We start from the raw sequence: 20,014 nt of genomic DNA, 5'->3' as shown, positions 1-20,014 counted from the left end.
CAACTTTGAACAAACAGAGGCGGAAAATTGTTTGCCATGACTAAAAACAAAACATTCACAGCAAAACGTTTATCTTCTTTAAGGCGTATCATTCCAATAATCCAACTACGAGTTTACTCACAATTCTACATTTAGTTATTGAAACCATTGTAAACTTAATATATGAAGAAAGCTCAAAACAGAAACAATAATCCAACTGAAATTCAAAATGCAACTCAGACTCACAAAATCATGTCAGGTATGTACCCGTGTCAAAATTCAGAATGCATAAAGTAATCTTCAAACACAAACAATAATCCAACTCAACATCAAAACTCAACACAAATTCACGCATTCATGTAAGGTATGGGCCCCTGTCAAAACTCTGGACGAGTAAAGTACTAGTAATGTCCAAACACAAACAATAATCAAAACTCAACATCAAAATTCAACTCAAATTCAATATAAAGCACTCTCCAAACACAGCAATAATCCAACTCAACATCATAATTCAACTCATGTTCACAGATTCATGTAAAGTAGGAACCCATGTTAAAACTTTGAACAAGTAAAGTATTATCCAAACACAAACAATGATCAAAACTCAACATCAAAATTCAACGCAAATTCACAGATTCATGAAAGGTATGAGCCCCTGTCAAAACTCTGGACGAGTAAAGTAATATCCAAACACAAACAATAATCCAACTCAACATCAAAATTCAACTCAAATTCACAGATTCATGTAAAGTAGGAACCCATGTCAAAACTCTGAACATGCACAAGTAAAGTAATATCCAAACACAAACAATAATCAAACTCAACATTAAAATTCAACTCAAATTCACAGATTCATATAAGATACGAAACCATGTCAAAACTCTGAACAAGTAAAGTAATATCCAAACACAAACAAGAATCAAAACTCAACATCAAAATTCAACGCAAATTCAGAGATTCATGAAAGATACAAACCCATGTCAAAACTATGAACAAGTAATCTCCAAACACAAACAGTAATCAAAACGAAACATCAAAATTCAACTCAATTTCAATATAAAGTACTCTCCAAACACAACAATAATCCAACTCAACATCAAAATTCAACTCAAATTCACAGATTCATGGAAAGTAGGAACCCCTGTCAAAACTCTGAACAAGTAAAGTAATATCCAAACACAAATAATAATCAAAACTAAACATCAAAATTCAACTCAAATACACAGATTCATGTAAGATACAAACCGATGTCAAAACTCTGAATATATGCAAGAAGCTTAACACAGAAAAAATACGACAAGTTCATAAGGGTAAAAACACATTTCCAACTTGTTGTACGAATGATTGCAGACACCGGGTGCACAGACGTCGTCTTTTAATTCTGAAAATCCGACTGCACTTTCCAAAGACAGGAATACAACGCCATTAATCAAAGACAGAATAAATCGTGTAATCACTGAGGTCTGACATCACATTGTCTATAGACAAAAGACTCTTCAAGGCAAAGAAACATGTCTACAAATGAATATAGCAACAGTTCCAGTTCACAAAGCAAGTGTTCAGGGACAGGTTTCATCCGCCGGCAACTGTTCAAAGACATTAACGCGCTTAGTGTCCGGTCGTGAGTCAGGTGACGTAGACGCCAGGCGTTTCGCCACGGTCCTTCTGCGATGGGTGGAATTCTCTTCAGCTGTGTCGCCCGGCGCGCCGTAATCAAGGTCCTGTGGTCCTGTCAGCTGCAGCCCTTTATCGCCTTGTGCCGCCCATATTTTCCCCTCCATGGTCACCCACACCGAAGAAAAAATCTTGCCGTCAGATGCCATCTGCTTAGCTTGTGCTAATAAAGATCTGCTAATTGGAGACAGATCACGTCGTAGCGAGATAAATTGACCAGACTTGTTTTTAACTCCCTTCAACTCTCTCCTGGCCTCATAAACTTTCCTTTGGGCCATAAATATGGAAAACTTTACAATAACATGTCGGCTAGATCCCTTCCCCAAATAGTGAATGTCCCCCCCCCCCCCCCCCCCCGTTGAAGCAATCTCAACTTTCAGAGTTGACTTTGTAAACTCCAAGGACTAATCAAGGAGTTCTTTACTCTCATAGTTATCAGGGAGGCCCCAAATACGGAGACAGTTTTTGCTGGAGTACTGATCGCTATGGAATTGTCGTTCCTCCAGTGTTGCTATCTTAGCCTTTATTACCTCCATGAAATGTCATGGAGGTTATATTTTACCCTGTGTTTGTCTGTGTGTCTGTGTGTCTGTCTGTCTGTCTGTGTGTAAACAAAATAACTCAAGAACGGCTTGGTGGATTGGTTTCATACTTGGTGTGTTGGTAGGGTGTCATGAAAGCTGGAAATGATTAGATTTTGGTCCCCCTAGCGGCTTCCCTTGGTACTGCATCGCAACTTCCGGGTTTGCTATCTCATGTTCTGAGCAAGCTATGGTTACGATTTTGAAGTTTTAGATAGCTCTTGTGCTCAGAAATAAGTGACATAAGTTTGGGCCCCCTAGCGTCTAGTTTTGGGAGAAGTTTTAGATAGCTCTTGTGCTCAGAAATAAGTGACATAAGTTTGGGCCCCCTAGCGTCTAGTTTTGGGAAAGCAGGGGCATTTTTGTCAAAAACTTCTAAAGACGATAACTCAAGAAGGGAACAACGGATTTTCATCATTTTTGGTATGTAGGTACCTTAGACAATGTTTTACAAGATAAGATACTAATTATGCAAAACAGGAGTACATTTGCATAATTAATGAGAATATTCTATCATAGCATTTTTTTCAATGTATCTCTTGTTCCAGACATGCTATGGTCTTGATATTTTGGTGGTAGATAGCTTTTGGTGTCATGAAAAAGTGGGGCAAGTTTCAGCTCCCTAACATTTAATTGTGGAACTGCATGGGTGTTTTTGTCAAGACACTCCAAAGAGGATAACTGCAGAAAGAAACGATGGATTGCCTGCATTTCAGGCATGCGGGTAGCTTAGGCAAAGATGTTCATAATGATATACATGTTATGCAAATGAGGACTTAATTTGCATAATTAATGAGGAAATTGTATAGTTCCATTGTTTTCAATAACTGGACCTCAATACATGTAACACATGTTAATTACGATAGGTGGAATATAAGCAGATACCAAATATGGTAATGAGGAACTTATTTGCATAATTTATGTAAAAATTGCAAAACTGCTTTATGATTAATAATGGGAATTTTATAACTGTGACATGTGTACGTTAGTCAATGATGAACAACACCATGCATAAATTAGGAGTACATTTGCATAATTAATGAGAATATTCTATCATAGCATTTTTTTCAATGTATCTCTTGTTCCAGACATGCTATGGTCTTGATATTTTGGTGGTAGATAGCTTTTGGTGTCATGAAAAAGTGGGGCAAGTTTCAGCTCCCTAACATTTAATTGTGGAACTGCATGGGTGTTTTTGTCAAGACACTCCAAAGAGGATAACTGCAGAAAGAAACGATGGATTGCCTGCATTTCAGGCATGCGGGTAGCTTAGGCAAAGATGTTCATAATGATATACATGTTATGCAAATGAGGACTTAATTTGCATAATTAATGAGGAAATTGTATAGTTCCATTGTTTTCAATAACTGGACCTCAATACATGTAACACATGTTAATTACGATAGGTGGAATATAAGCAGATACCAAATATGGTAATGAGGAACTTATTTGCATAATTTATGTAAAAATTGCAAAACTGCTTTATGATTAATAATGGGAATTTTATAACTGTGACATGTGTACGTTAGTCAATGATGAACAACACCATGCATAAATTATGTTAATGTGTTAGTCAATTGCATGAAAGTTACGAAAGCTCTAAATTTTCATGGAGGTATGAGGTCGCCGAACTCTAGGTTAAGAAATCAGTCGATCGTGCTCGTTTAGCTTAACGCCACTAGAGCTTAAAATATCACACATACGTTTATGTCTGTTTTCATGTCATCCATCTTGGTACTTAGTTTGGAAAAGTTTGCCGAGTTCTCATTCTTCAACTCCTCTAATTCAATCAGTAGGGCCTCCATTTCGGTAAGTGTGGAATACATTTCGGTAAGTGTGTGAATATCAAACCGTAATAACAATTAGAAGTCACCTACCATAGGCGTGATGATAGTGTTTCGTTATGGCAGATGCTGAGTTAGAAAACGGTATTGACCGACCTCCACGACGAACTCCAGAGGGAATTATAGCGCACACTCAGGCACTTCGTGGTCTATGTAGCCGCCATCTTTACGACCCAGCTTCAAATAATAAACTTACAAACTTCCAACTTCTCCGTTTCTTGAGCCAGCGACAGTTCAAAACCAAGTCTAAAACAATGGTCGAGACGACATTGGATATCCGGAACGCAGACGTTCAGCTTTTAGGCGTCCATAATAGACCCCGGCCGACTTATTAGCAAGAAAGCAATGTGCTGTTACCCGGGCATTTGAAGGGGAAACAGCACATCCGCCATCTTGGATCTCTGTCCAATGTCCTAGTTGTAGGTAGGCAAAAATCAGGTGTTTGGCAAAAGATTGTTTTACATATTAACCGGTAATTTGATCTGCTAATTTAAATGTCAATTTTCAATCTAATCTGCTGACGTCCTGGTAGGCAACAACCGTCCAATACCCCGGATATAAACAACAACAGCGATCGCTCGTATATCTTGTTAGTTGTGATGCCATGTTTTGTCACTTTAAATCTTGTTACGACGTTTATGGTGTCTATTTTTAAAAAATTACCTGTGGCCTAAAGGAATTACTCGACTTACCTTGCTCTGAGATTTCACCTTCTTAGCAAGGATGTTCAAAATGATATAACCTCATTGTTCTTTTAATAGGTCGCCGCCGCATAAGTCTGGTAGAGAACTACATCTTTATTCAAATTTTGTGACAGAGTCCAGTGAAATTACTATAGCCTCCTTCGCAGACTTTCGAAGCGGCGGTGTTATTTTGAGGGAGCGCTAATACGAGGTTTTCAACATGGGCTAAGGTTCCTTATGCCGAGGAAGGGAGTTGGCCGGCGGTGTTTATTTTAAGGTGAGCACTGTGACCCTTTCCCGGCAAAGAGACCCCAAATCAACCCACCCCCCCCCCCCCACCCCCCAAAAAAAGACAAAGATTAACACCACCGCTCCGAAAGTCTGCGGAGTAGGCTAGAGATCACCGTCACCGACTGGTAAACAGCATGGAAGCATGGAAGATCATGGAAACCTTACCTTGTCTTGCATGTCGTTGTCACTGCAGCCGCCAGGAGCGTGAATAAATCACACGAGTTCCAACTACGTACTTTGTGAGCGGTGCACTTACTAAACAAAACACACCCTGTGTTGCTTTTTACTCTGTCTTGTGAACGGTTTATGTGTTAAGTGTTTGCACCTATATCTCTATGTTACGTTTGCCGCAATTGTATGCGGTTTGACATGCCCTCTGTACTCCGTGGGAAATGATGTACCTATACGTTCGCTTCTTTCCCGGTAGCTGTTCTTTTTAGTTTATGATAGATGTAATAATTTTCAATTTTCACCCCTACGCCGTCCGGTATAGTGGTCCAGGTCTTCCTTATGATCGCGCATTAAGCCTTGTGGTAATCGGATATCGTCAAGCAGATGTTGTCCTTGTCGGAACATGCCATCTCGTTCCGGCTTTGCGTTTCTAGTATTGAGGTTGGTTTCACATCGCATAGTGTTAACATTTTGCGCGGTTGTAGTCATATCCGTTTTATAGTTAGAACGTGTTTGATCCTTGGGATCTTTTTTTTCGCGGTAGCTGTTTTCAATATCGATGTCATAATTTGAGAAATCACCCCTTTTTCCCTGGTATTGTGGAACAGCTGGCCTATAGGCCATGGGGTTTGCTAATTACTTTTCTACAAGCAGATATGGGGTTATGTGCATGTCCCGTTGTCAGCTGTCCACATCTGTCACTGCCCAACTTTTTACAAAGGTGTGCGTCTCGGGTATCCATTGTGACGCTGTGTGGTTGTTTTCATTTGGTGTCGTTCGATTGTATGTTAGCTTTTATGTAAGTTTTTGGTATAAGCTGGTGTGATGTGTTCTGGATGCAATATAAACACCAAGCCATACACCACAGAAAACATCACAACCGACAAAAAACATAATTAGGCCACAGAGTATGTTACCTACGGTCACTTGTTGGTTAGTTGTTGGGACTCATAAAAATTGCGATGGTGGACGGTATTCACGTCCTCCAGGCGGGGTATTGGGAAAAGTTTTCAACTAGCAATAATCATGCCTCGGATAAACCATAGCCTGTGTTTACAAAATCTCTCGCTGACTGGGTTAAGCAGTGCATTTCTCACTTTCCGAATGTTATCCAAACATTTATAGACCTCCTCACAGCTGCAAGGCCGGCCGCTAGGAGCGCGATTTTAGTCAGGCTAGGATAACCCCTTTTTGTGCAATGATGGTACCAACAAAAACAAAACAAGAAGGAAACAGAATATCTTCAAGGCAACAATTACAAGGCCATCTATTCAAGAGCAGAAAATGAATATAGTATAATTCAAGAAACAAAAAAAAGGACAGTACAGACCATCACAGTGTGAATTCTCTCACGACGAGCACACGGGGTTTCGCCCCCTCCTGCAATACTGTCAACTAAAGCATAAACATATAGAATTCAAAGATGCGAATGAGGTCTTTTCAATTTCCCGCTAACATGGTCGAGGGGCGATCCAAATTATAATTAGTATGACGTCATTGAAAAGCCTGTATAAGCAAAGCATGCTGGGAAGGCTAGCAAGATGGCTCGTCCATCTTTGTTGTCAGGGCTATTAAAGGTTGAAATACATCTCAATCCTCATTGGAGTCTAACTCTCGATGCCTACAATCTATTTTGGTGGGTTTCACGCTTTGTGCTGCACCAAAATCTGGTGATATTTCGTACCTCTGCTGTCCGGATATGCAGATATTTGTCTGACTTGTCTCTGCCCTCCCCTATGGCTGGCTTCCACCATACAACTTATTCCAGTCGATGCAGTTCAATCCTTAGTAGTTGAGTGTGTTCGCTCTAGCTACTTGCACCTCAAGGCTACATGTCTCCTAGTTATTGTCTTGGTACTGCCTAGCTTTCTTCGGATTCCTTGCTTTGTTTGCTAATCGAGGTATGCTTCGGTCGGAACTTGACGGTCTGCCCCCCAGACCCCCCTCCCCCTCCGTCCTCCATCCCGACATGCTTGAGCTTTCTCTTGTCTCCTGCCTTGAATCCTATTAAAGGTTGACACTGGGAGTCTATTAGTCCGTCTAGTTATTTGATGCAGTTGGGTATTCTTTATTGCAGCTATATTGAATTTACCCTGTGTTTTTATGCTTTTATTCTCGGTATCTCTGTTCATAAACCTGAATTCCATATCAATCGACAAACTTTGGCTGCACATCCTGAGTTGTTTTGCATTCCAATTGCCGCTGCATCAACACATAGAGGGGTAAGGGGTGGGCATTGTGCCTGCTCCCGAACAGCCTCGTTACCCCCGCTACTCTTACTGGGTCAGTTAGTCCTCACCCAGTTTCGTTTGTCCCTGTCTCGACTTCCCAGCCACCTTCCGCTTCAGCTTGAAGTACAGTAAAACCTGTCCATAGGGATCACTCAAGGGACTGGCCAAATTCGACCCCTATGAGCAGGTGGCCCCTATAGGCAGTATATAGCCATTTGACTACCAGCAATATTAAGTGACAAGGCAGTGATCGAGCTTCCAACAAAATACTGAGTCTTAATTGACATATACATTAACACTACATATGTTTAACTTATTTAACTTAACTTAAGAAGTTTAATCAAAAACTGGATACATTTGCATTACTACTACTACTACTACTTCTACAGCACTGTAGCTGTTACTTTATTTCTGCATAGTCAAAATGTATGTCAATAACAATATGAGCCACTTTTATGGCCTCAAATGAGTTCAACTGCAAGAATAATTACAATGTGCATTGGGAACAAGGGTTATGTATGTATGTACAATTTCATTTCAAGATTACACATCGCAAGAGTGATTACATGAGTGATTACAACTTCTTGAAAAATGTGTCCAGGGTTGTCTGCTTTGACTGGGCCCTGCTCTTATTCCTAGGCAAGCTTTACATGTCATCTGCTTAAAAACTGGAGGCGATTGTTAAAAATAATAGATGTACAGTTAAAAATGATTTTGCTTTGTCTACTTAGCATTGACCTTATATGCAATAAAACCGTTTAAACAATTATCTAAAAATGGATATTGCATATGTTAACTCAGAAGCAATTAACGACAGAAAGTGACCTTTACAGGTAGCTTCACACTATGTCATGACGTCATGAGGGGGCATTGTTTTTGTTCAATAGTCTTACAATGTACGGGATACTGCTGTTTCTGAATCTTACAGTTCTGGTCTTTATTGCATCAAGTTCGTTGGGTTGTTTAGTGCGAAGGGCGCTGATCTGCCCTCGGAGAGGAGGGAGTAGGCTTCTGAAGGACGTGCTACTCAGCAGCTTCCTCCCGAAGCGGAGGCACAAGTGTTCACGTCTGTTTCCCAGTGTCGGTAGACCTAGCTGTTCGCAGGCCTCGGCGTAGTTGGTGTACCCCTTCCCCAGGATGATTCTGCAGGCCCTCTTTTGTATGGTTTCGAGCTGCCATGACTGTTTGTTAGTCCAGGACTCCAAACGGGGGCTGTATATTCCAGTACTGGCCTCACATACGAAGTGTACACTATAACGAAATCAGGGATCGACCGGTAGGTTGAACTTTCTCAAGCGCCTCAGTATGTAAAGACTTTTACTGCTTTGTTTAGTCATGTGGTTGACCTGGGTGTTCCATTTGAGATCAGACTGTATCCATATCCCCAGTAGCTTTGCAATGTCCACGGTCTGGAGTGTATGCCCGTCGATCTGCAGGGACGGCAGAGGTGGAGGGGTTCTGGTGACACAGATGTGCATGACCTTACATTTGTTGGGATGAAGTTTCATTTTACTTTCTTCTGTCCAAAGTTCGAGGTCGGTGAGGTCTTCTTGTAGTGATGCCTGGTCATGTATGAGCCTTGTTTCTATCATTTCTATCAGCTTAAATTGTACATGTAGCTGAAATTGTAAAAGCAACAAAATTCTAGTAAACTTGAAGTCACCAGCAAGACTGGAGGCAGAGGAGCCGGCTTTCCTGAAGCACTCCTCAATGGTCTACGAGCTGGTCTCTCTCCGTGCCTTTCCACCCACTGGATACCGCCCAAGACCATAACCTTCTTGGAAATGTCAATGCCGGTTGCTTCCATAACTACATAGTGCTGTCTGTCACAGGGGGTGGCACAGGGGCAGCAGGCACAGGGGCAGGCACAGGGGCAGCAGGCACAGGGGGTTGCACAGACACAGCAACAGGCACAGGGGGTGACACAGGAGCAGGCACAGGGGGCTTGCGATGCTTTAGCTTTACAGTCTGAATATTCCCATGGTCCATCGGCTGGAGTTTGCTGGTAGTGTTGGGTGGAAAGAATTGCCGCTGCGCGTTCTGGAGGGTGACATTTGGGTGGCTCGGCGCATTGTCCGTAAACAACAGGATTTTCCTTCCCTCTAGCCAGTTGCAGAAAATGTCTGACGTCATCCATGCTTTTTTGTTGTTCCTGTAGGTCACAGGCAAGGTCGGTACCGGTGTAGCAATGTTCTTGAAGCACACTGGTGTCCTATTTACCGATCACCAAGGGCTTCTCTTTCTTTCAATCCATGTTAGCGCACAGCATCATTGTGAGTCTCGCCTTTGACTGTTTCATGCCGCTGCACTTTTCTCCACCGACAAAGAGGGTCTTTGATGAAGTTGTCCTGTAAAACACTCCGGATTCATCCATGTTGTAAATGCCTCTAGCCTCGGCAGAGTTCATGAGTCTGTACTTGAAGTCCAAGCCGTATCTTTATTAATTATTTCCTTCAAGGTTAAGGCAAGCACACATTTTTTCAATCAAATTCATCATTTCAATCCTCCTTGATTTTTCTAGCAAATGAAGAGTCTCTCTCGTAACCGTTCCATTCATTCTTCCCCACAAGAATTGATAAGTTACTTTTTCAATCTCCTTTGCGCACTCAAATGGTACTTTAAAAATGGGAGCAATGTACCATAGAGTTGGAGCAAGCAAACAATAAATTATTACCTTCCTCCTTTCTATTGCAAAAGTATTAACTTCCCATTTTGCTTGATCTGCCTTATATTCATTTCATCTTTGGTTTCAATTCAAAACAGCCAAATTCCCATACTCCAAAGTACCACCCAGCAAATTAATTGTAGTGTTCGACCATTCATTTTGATCTGCCAACTAAGTGCCTCCATGTGTAGCTTTTGGTTACAGGTTCCAGACCCTTTGCAGTTATACGCAGTGTAGTTTATGCGGTGTTAATTTTTAGCATACAACAGTTCGGTAATTTCACCCTAAACGTACATCATACAGAGGTTTCCCTGCTCTCCTCACCATGCATCGTCAGCTACGTCCATGATCCAGCAGTCATCGGCGTTTCGGCCCTTTACGTAGTACACCTCTTGTCGGCGGGGCATCAGTGATGGCCAGTCACTGCCTGGCGAGGAGTTGTCTCCACGACCAGTGGGGGGCTTCTCGGGCCGTCTCCACTATCTTTCGCGTCGGGTTTCTGCTCTTTCTTCCTACAAATCTAAGGAGTTCGAGGGTTCTCCACGTTGATTCTACAATAAAACCCCTACAGACAGCTTCCACTACAGCAGGCTAGTAGCTCCTGGTATGGTATTTTTGTAGCTTCATTTCATGGGCCTCTTCCACTTTATCTTCCTAGGGTACCGTCAGCTCTAGTAGCACCAAGTGTGTCGTCTTCCTGGGATACATAATCAGATCTGATCTCTTTCGGGAGCTCGAGTTGGTTACCGATATCAGCTTATATCACCTTACTGTTGTCATAAATTAATACCTGGCTGCTCTCTTTGCTTCTTCTCTTTGGTCGTCCCTTTCTCTCTCTCTTTTACGAAACCGATGAACTGCATTTCTTTTCTTTTTTACCCTTACCCTTCCTACACCCGCACACGAGTTAATATCGAGCCGTCCTCTGTGAGGGAATACGCATAATTTTCCAGCATTTTCATCGCTAAAATATTTTAGAATAGAATGACGGAAAGAAATATACATGTACAAAGAAATATAAACACATATAGTGCATGGTAAAAATGTCGACCTACAAAATTTAAACATGTGGTTCCAGAGTTCATAATCAGCGCCCAAAGATTCATCTTGTTGGCGTTCCGTCGCCGTCCATCCGTCGCCTGTCACACTCCATCTTACAGGCCTGACGATACCTGATGATTTCTAGGTGAAGAAGGCATCACTGCCCGTGTAGTCAGCCTCCTGTCGCTCACAGTACTTCTTCTTTCCCCAGCACAAAGCCAACCATATTTTGAAGCTATTAACTGACTCTGCTTTCACGACCTCTACTGGCAATGAGTTCCATTTCTGTACTGTCCTAACTGCAAACGACGCACAGTAGATTTGGCCAGTGGCACAGATAACCTAAGATAATGACCTCTCGTCGTCTGGTGCTGACCCTCCGTACTAAAAGCAGTACGAAGGACCGAAGGACCGAAGCCCAACGCCGAAGTATGGCTTTCAAAGCAAAATGTACTACCTGCCCCCCCCCCCCCCCGGCTAACTATTTGACCTAAGATGGCTGTCCACTTCAAAGGTCCGAAAATGCATTCAATTTTTTTTTTAAATCATATTTTTCTCTGTCACCCTTAAGAAGCAGTTTACATGTGCTTTTGGCCGGGCTCCTTTGTTCTTACTAACTGGGTAACTGGCCTCGGCGTGGTCATTGTCCTCTACAAGAGGCTAGTGAAGAACAATAGGCGGCTCCCCGTCTTCCTCACTCCCCACGCTACTACTACTACCTTCTATGGCTTCTTCCACAACATCACGCCCACCAACTTTCCTGTTTATTATTTGTTGTGCCTTTGTCCGACAAAGCTTGCCTCTCTACTCTCCCAAACGAAATCTCCCATGCCCGAAAGTGCCACCGTGCAAATCAACAGTAGTCACGAGTAGTGTTCGACAATTGTTTGATTTTGACTGGTCCTTCCTTTCTGTTCCTCCATTTCCATAATCAGAGAGCTTCTGTCTTTCCTCTGTTCATTTTCCCCCCCGTCCCCTGTTCATGTTTATATCATGAAATAAAATGGCTATTGAATGATCCATTAAAAGTATTGCATTAGAGTCATCAGCAAACGTACTTTTTTTCTTCTCCACACCGTTTGGGAGACGCACCCCTTCAATAGTTGTATCTTTCCTGATGAGACATGCTGACGGATCTATATTATGTATAAAAGTGGGGACAAGGAACAACCTTGCATCACTCCTGTCCGAAGCATGATCTTTTCTGATAGATCACCATTGATTATTTTTTTACAATATGCTTGACAATATAAAGTTCTTATGTAACTTAACACATCTGCATATCCCATCTTTGTAAGTACTTTGTTTAAATAATCATGGTCGACTCGATTAACAGCCTTCTCTTGATCTAACGATACAAAAACTCCTTTGTCACATTTCTCTGTTCCATATATTAAGTTATGTTCTTGAAATCTAATAAGCTGTCTGATATCTTCCTACAACTTTGGTCTTCATGAATAACAAACTTTAAGTGTGTTTAAGTCTGTTAGTCAGTGCCTTTGAGGGGATTTTGTAGTCAACGTTTAGAAGTGAAATTGGTCTTTTATTCTTAATCTCCAATAAATCACTTTTTTTTTATTCCACAGAGCGATAAGTCCTTCCCTTTGTGAGGATTAAAGTATCCCTTCCACTAACCCTTCATGGAGAACGCCAGACTCTGTAACATGGTACGAATTTCAGAATGCCCCAGAATGTAATATAGAATTCTTTAGGAAGCCCATCGCTGTCAGGGCCTTTTCCATCGCTAAAACATTCCAATGCATTGTAGTACTCTGCTTCAGAAAGGGGGCTTTTCATATGATTTCTCTGCTCTTGTCGTATCATTTGACTTGACTGAACAATTCATATTGTGCAGTTTTGACTGTCTGTTCTTTAGAAAATATATCATCATAATATTTTTCAAAAACCTTGTGGGTACCTGTTTGTGTTTGTACAAGTTCTTTCTTTTTTTCTTCTTTTTTTTACCCAAAATACCACCTAGAGCTCGCCCAGCAGAATCAGCAAGAACACTAGAGGCTGAGCTGAAAAACAGCTTTACCGTCTTTATTCTGTATCTTATTGATCTCCATCCCTCTTTCTGCTTCTCTATAGCTAGACAAGAAAAGTTCATGGGTTTTCTCACCTTCTTCTTCCCATCCTATTCTAGATCTCTTTGTTTTTCTTCAGGTTGAGGTAGCCAATTTCGTCATATCGATGAATCTGCCTCACTTCTTGGCCAGGTCAGAGGCCAGAAGAGCTTTTAACTGTTGCTGGTATGATAGATGGTATAGGGGGATGACCATACTAGTAATTAGTTTAGCTGGGCCACCTTCTCCCTGAAGGAGGACAGGGGTGGTGAAGTTGCTATTTCTGTAGGTAGAGAGCTCCCGTCTACGACCGTGCGCGGAAAAAAAGAACATTTCTCTGTAAGCTGTCCTGCAGCGGAGGTTTTCGAGTTAATACTGGGACAATTTAACGAGGAAACTTGAAGAAGGTTGTAAGTCTATTTTTTTCCGTCTTGTCTGTAGCGTCTCCAGACCCAAGTCTTGTAACATGGCTCCTACACTGAAAGACCGGACCGGAAACGGCAACAATCCACCTTAACAGCTCTGTGCTGGAATTTCTTTAAAACAGTAATAGTGATGTCCTTGTTGCCCACACTCTTCTTGCGTACTCTAGGGTTGGTCTAATATAACCAGTGCTTTGTAAGCTGCTTCCTTGATGGCTTTGGTTATCTTTATATGTTGTGTCGAATAAAGCCGAGAGATCTGTTAGCTATGTTGGCGATATCTGCAATTTGTGGAACCCACTTTAAGTTCTTCCTAAATGTGATATTTCAATAGCTTTTAAGTATACCAAAGTATTTTTTTTTCAATTCAGCCAATCCCTTCACTATATCCCCATTTGTATTCGGCTCATCCAAAAGACAAGTAATTTCTTTTCAGGACATCATCCTTTGCCTTTGAATCCTGACGGAATTCGTTATAATCAAATTCCTAATTTTCTCTTTCGTGTTATCTCACCATGTTCTTTTGTTTGAGAAAAGGGTGTCAAATTGTCAATAGTACCCAAACATTAAGGCATTTTTTTAATTGTTCTGAAAACACTCATCTTGTAGAATTGATATATTACATCTCCATGATTCCTTCCCTATTTGTATTTCATCCATTATGTCTTCAAAATACATACAAAATCCATCAAGATCTGAGAAGGAAACAGTGAACCTCTAAACTCCTTTAGCTTGAATAAATTCTATCAAGTTACACTATATGCCTCTATCCGTATTTCTCTAAGTATACAGTCTATCGAAGGAGTTCTCCTTTTTCCACAAGTCTTCCAAATCAAACAATTGACCTCCCCCTTGGCTAAATCTATGGTTTCACACAATTCAAGTCCCCACATAGGATAATGTTTTGCGTTCCTTTTTTCAGAACAGAGAAATATCCGCAAGATCTGTCTTCTTTTGTTGCACATAAAGGGCTTTAAAGTTCTGAATAATGCCCTGATCTAGCGGCTGGATCAGTGGCGTGTTGTGGGCAGGTAGGAACATCAGGCGGATGTTGCTCAGGGGGACGTCATGAGGATGAACCGTACAGTTGTCCAGGAGAGGCAAGATCTTCTTCCACCTCTTTCCCATCTCTTCGTCGACGTTCCGCACCCAGTCCTTGAAGATGGCGGCCGTCATCCAGGCTGTCTTGTTGTTCTCCCAGGGTAACGGAACACACTTAGCTCGGAAGCAACTCGGCGTCTGGCTTTTTCCGATGACCAGAGGAGTCAGTTTGTCGGTTTCAGTCATGTTACAGCAGAACATGACACTGATTCTGTCCATGACCTTCTTGCTTCCGGACAACTTCTGTCTTCTGAGCCAACGTCCCCCTGTGTAGTGCGCGATCCAAAAGGCCGGTCTCGTCGCAGTTATAGATGTCTTCACTGTCACAGTCTTCTAGAATGGTAGGCAGAACGTCTCTTACCCAGTCCTCCGCGGACTGCGTCCTTCTTCTCGCCATGCGCTCTGATGAACTTTATGTTGTTCCGCTTCTTTCATCGGCCCAGCCATCCCTCGGTGGGTTCGAAGTCGTGGTCACCAAGGCCTGCTGCCAGCTGCTTGGCCTTCTCCATCAGGATGGGGCCGTAGAGTGGGGCATCCTTCGCTCTGCCATTGACGAACCAGCGCATGAGAGCCTCTTCTACGTCTTTATTCTTGCCCTCTTGCTGCCTCTTCCTGTTAGGATTGCTGTTGGATTCCCACTACCGCAGGATGGCTGCTCGGTTCTGATTCACCCTGCATTCCGTCCGCGATATCTTTGGAACGCTGTTCAGGAGCTGGATTACATTAACTTTATCTGCTAAGGTTAGCTCCACTCTCTTCCTCGGTGGTTTGGCGTATTTTTTGTTGCATTTTGAATTTTTTTCCCAATTAGCCGATTTGGGCTTTGCACATAGGGGGTGCTGTATACAATGGCGCTAATGGGAACGGTTTTGGATTTCAGAATTCTTTGCAACACGTACAAGCCGACTTTTGCGCCAATGTGTATTGCAAATAGCTGGTTTCCACTGTATTTGTTTGGCGCTTAAATATTATATATTTTATACGTAGACAGATCGACCTTTAATTAAATCTAATGTCAGAAACCTTCCCTGCACGTCCCTAGCCACATTAATCAATTTAATATTGCTTTGTCTAGAAAAAAGAATTCCAACCCCACACGATTTCTCCTTCCTTAAAAATTTGAAAACCTTGTATCTCATGTCATCATTCCTCAACCCGTTAACATGCTTAGAATACTTAGAGTAATAAGCCAACCTTGAAGAATGAAAAGCATTACATCTAGAACCTGAAGAAATAAGGGCGAATTCACCTAATCTCGCCTAATTCCATCCTCATCTGGCATGAAGAGTCGGGAACCATGGTTGGTTGCCTCCAGCACTAGATTTCTCCATATCCTTTCATGTTCTTCTCCTACTGTGTTTAGTAAACTAGAGAACTGCCTGTCCATCCCGCCAAGAGGAGTGAGCTCCGTGGATTGCTACCTTTTGCTTTCTGTGGAGGAGAAAGACCTGTATCCACTTGACAATGTCCCCATATGATTGCAGTTTGACAAGCAACCTCTGGTGTGGAACTGAGTCGAATGCTTTCCTAAAATCCAGGTAGACAGTATCCACCGGTTCCCCCTCTTGTGACCAGTCGTTTATTGACCACACGTAGTTGTTTGGTGCAAGATCTTTTGGGGACCTGCCAATCTGCCTGTACCCTCTCCCTGCCTGTGAGAAATTTAAATACTTGAATCATGTTTCCTCTATCTTTTCTAAATTTGAGCGATGGCAGTTTTAACCTCTCCAGTCTTGTGTTGTAACTTGAGTGCTCATGGAACTCATGTACCGTAGGTCGTTTACCAGTACATCCCTAGCCAGGCTTACTAGCCTATAATTGTCTGGGTCCTGTCTACTTCTCTTCTTATGGATTGGGGTTATTTAGGCAGTTTTCCAATTTACAGACTTTTTGAAGATAACAGATAAGGGGTTCTCCTCTCTCCGCTTCCGCTCGGCAGGTTGTAAACAAGTGGTACTTCTCTAAGGTGTCCCTCCCTTCTCCCGGGTTGCTGCACCGCGCACAGACGTCTGTACATGTCCACAGTCGCTCCACAGGTGCCCTCACCGGCCTTCAGTGGAACATGCCCCGGCGATGAAGTGGACGCTGCAGGAGTCCCCGTTAGGGTGGCGACTGTGGCATGACGTCCGCCTGCAAGCAGAGTCGGGTGGCCTGGCAGTAGTTGACCTCTCCAGCGCCAAACGTCAATGTCCTTCGTACTTGTGAAGCAGAGTCGGGTGGCCTGGCAGTAGTTGACCTCTCCAGCGCCAAACGTCAATGTCCTTCGTACTTGTGAAGCAGAGTCGGGTGGCCTGGCAGTAGTTGACCTCTCCAGCGCCAAACGTCAATGTCCTTCGTACTTGTGAAGCACAGTCGGGTGGCCTGGCAGTAGTTGACCTCTCCAGCGCCAAACGTCAATGTCCTTCGTACTTGTGCAGGGATAAGGGAAGAGAACGCACAAACATACACATACCTAGCCTGACCACCATTACTATCAACTCCCTCAGAATAGTGGAGACATTTCTCCCGACTTTAACCAGTACTTCAACCACATGCATACGGTCACGACCTCTCTTGACCAAACTACATTTTTACTCATGACTACAGGTCATCCTAATGCCACTGACAACTAAGGTATATGCTATAATATGACATGCACTTACACAAATTGTCAATTTGGGAAGAGGCAACCACCTTATCTTACTAAAAGCAGTACGACTTACCGAAGGACCGAAGCCCAACGCCGAAGTATGGCTTTCCAAGCAAAACGCACTACTCGCCTCCCCCCGGCTAACTATTCGCCCTCAGATGGCTGCCCACTTCAAGGTTCGAAAATGCATTATTTTTTTTACAACTCATTTTTCTTTGTCGTTCTACAGAAGCAATTTACATGCGCTTTTGTATGGGACTCCTTCGTTCTCTCTAACGGGGTACCTGACGTAGTCATTGTCCTCTACACTACTCTAGACTACACGAGGTTCTACCGGGGGCTGTACAAGAACAATAGGCGGCTCCCCGTCCTCCTTACTACCCTAGCTACTACTACTTACTACTACTACCTTCTATGGCTTCTTCTACAACCTCACGCCCATCGCCATCTTCCGACAAACCTTGCCTCAAAAGTGCCACCCAGTAAATTGATAGTAGTATTCGACCATTGTTTAATTTTGACTGGCCCTTCCTTTCTGTTCTTCCATTTCAATAACCAGAGAGCTTCTGTGTTCCTCTGTTCAATTTTGCCCCCGTCCCCTGTTCATGTATATGTCTATATCATGAAATAAACTGGTTATTGAATGATCCGCGGAAAGTACTGCATTAGAGCCATCAGCAAACATATTTAATATTTTTTTTCTCCACACCGTTTGGAAGACGCACCCCTTCAATGTTTGTATCTTTCCTGATAAGACACGCTAACGGCTCTAAAGCTCTGCCAAACATATTTTCTGATAAGTTGCCATTGATTATTATTTTACAGTAGGCTTGACAATTTAAAGTTCTAATGTAACTCCTAAATACATCTCCATATCCCATGTTTTTAAGCACTTTGTTTAGATAATAATGATCGACTCGATCAAAGGCCTTTTCCTGATCAAAAAAATACAAAAAGTCCTTTCATATTCTTCATTTCCATATATTCAGTTGTGTTATCTATTTAAATTCCAGTAAGTTATCTGATATCTTCTTATCCAGAACCGCACAAGTTTGATCTTCATCTATAAAAAACTTTAAAGTGTGTTTTCGTCTATTAATTAGTCAGTACTTTTGAAAGGATTTCATAGTCAACGTTTAGAACTGAAATTGGTCTTTTATTCTTAATCTCCTATTCATCACTTGTTTTATTCAATAAAGTGATAAGTCCTTCCCTTTGTGATGATGAAAGTATCCCTACTATTCATCCTTCATGAAAAACGTCTGGGCAGGGCTTTACACTGAACGTGCTGACCGAGACGGGTGTGAACAAAGTTTCCCGCCGCCGGCTGTGACCTCATGTACAGATCCGTCAATCAAGCCTATGGAGGCTCCTCATTGGTCTGTGTCTGCAAGCCCGACCACATGGTGGTTTAGGCTTACACCGTTTCGCGGGCTTTTATGGGCTGTAGTAAATACTTAATGTAACCCCTGAGCTCGCAATAAAATCGGTATATATCATGAATTAAACTGGTTATTGAATGATCCCTGGAAAGTATTGCATTAAAGTCATCAGCAAACATACTTAGTTTTTCTCTACGCCATTTGGGAGACGCACCCCTTCAATATCATAAGTATATTTCCTGATGAGACACGCTAACGACTCTAAAGCTATCATGTATAGAAGCGGGGACAAGGAACAACCTTGCCTCACTCCTCTCCCAAACACGGTCTTTTCTGATAGGTTGCCATTGATTATTATTTTACAATAGGCTTGACGATATTAAGTTCTAATGTAACTCCTAAATACATCTCCATATCCCATCTTTGCAAGCACTTTGTTTAAATAGTCATGATCGACTCGATCAAAGGTCCTTTCTTGATCCAAAGATACAAAAACCCCATTCATATTCCTCTATTCCATATATTTAGTTATGTTCTTTATGTAAAGTCCAGTAAGTTGTCTGATATAGTCCTACCCGGTACCACACAAATTTGGTCTTCATGAATAACAAACTTTAAAGTGTGTTTAAGTCTATTAGTCAGTGCCTTTGAGGGGATTTTGTAGTCAACGTTTAGAAGTGAAATTGGTCTTTTATTCTTAATCACCTATTCATCACCTTTTTTTTTATTTAACAAAGTGATAAGTCATTCCCTTCGTGAGGATGAAAGTCTACCTGTCATTAACCCTTAATTCAGTACATCAGTAAGATGGCATTTCAGAATGCCCAAGAAAGTCACATAAAATTGTTTAGGAAGCCCATCACTCCCAGGGCTTTTTTGCAATTGCTAAAACTTTCCAATGCATTGTGATACTCTGTGTCAGAAAATGGGATTTCCATATGATCTTTCCGGCCTTGTGGTATTACTTTAATTAGTTATCTATATGACGTAAAGTTTATTTTGGGCGGTTTTGTCAGTTTGTTCTTTAGAAGATGGTCTCCTGGCTGGTCTCTCTCCACGCCTTGTCCGCCCACAGGATGGCGTCCAGGACTGTGACTTTCTTGGCGATGTCGATTGCTTCCTTGTCTTCATGTGGTGTTGCTAGGATCTTATTCAAGTGGCACTTTCTGTACTTCATCAGCTTCACAGTTTGAATAATTCCCTAGTGTTGGGTGGTTAGAATTTCAGCTGTACGTTCTGGAGCTGTACATTTGG

The 20,014-nt window shown here is 42.1% G+C and overlaps 2 protein-coding genes across 9 annotated transcripts in view; both read right to left on the bottom strand.

Annotated features, from left to right (window-relative positions):
* The window catches only part of LOC118403314 (angiotensin-converting enzyme-like), an 18,941-nt gene extending 14,443 nt beyond the window's left edge, over positions 1-4,498 (bottom strand). For 3 of the 8 annotated variants that reach the window (XM_035802008.1, XM_035802009.1, XM_035802007.1), the window contains exon 1: positions 4,112-4,498. The gene's annotated coding sequence lies outside the window, so the exon portion shown is untranslated. The remainder of the gene's footprint in view (positions 1-4,111) is intronic. The other 5 variants (XM_035802003.1, XM_035802006.1, XM_035802010.1 and 2 more) reach the window with 3 other exon arrangements.
* Positions 4,499-14,566: 10,068 nt separating this feature from the next.
* On the bottom strand, positions 14,567-14,935 carry LOC118403505 (tigger transposable element-derived protein 4-like). Its single transcript, XM_035802230.1, has one exon. It carries the CDS (start codon positions 14,933-14,935, stop codon positions 14,567-14,569), a length of 369 nt encoding a protein of 122 aa, XP_035658123.1.
* Between the last annotated feature and the right edge of the window lie 5,079 nt (positions 14,936-20,014).

This window comes from Branchiostoma floridae, chromosome 16, assembly GCF_000003815.2.
Source record: "Branchiostoma floridae strain S238N-H82 chromosome 16, Bfl_VNyyK, whole genome shotgun sequence".
Lineage (NCBI taxonomy): Eukaryota > Metazoa > Chordata > Leptocardii > Amphioxiformes > Branchiostomatidae > Branchiostoma > Branchiostoma floridae.
The sequence above is the reverse complement of the archived record's forward strand: the minus strand, read 5'-3'. Positions and strand labels throughout refer to the sequence as shown.

Coding starts and splice junctions, on each gene's coding strand:
- LOC118403505 (XM_035802230.1), bottom strand. CDS start 14,935: ATGACTGAAACCGACAAACTGACTCCTCTGGTCATCGGAAAAAGCCAG.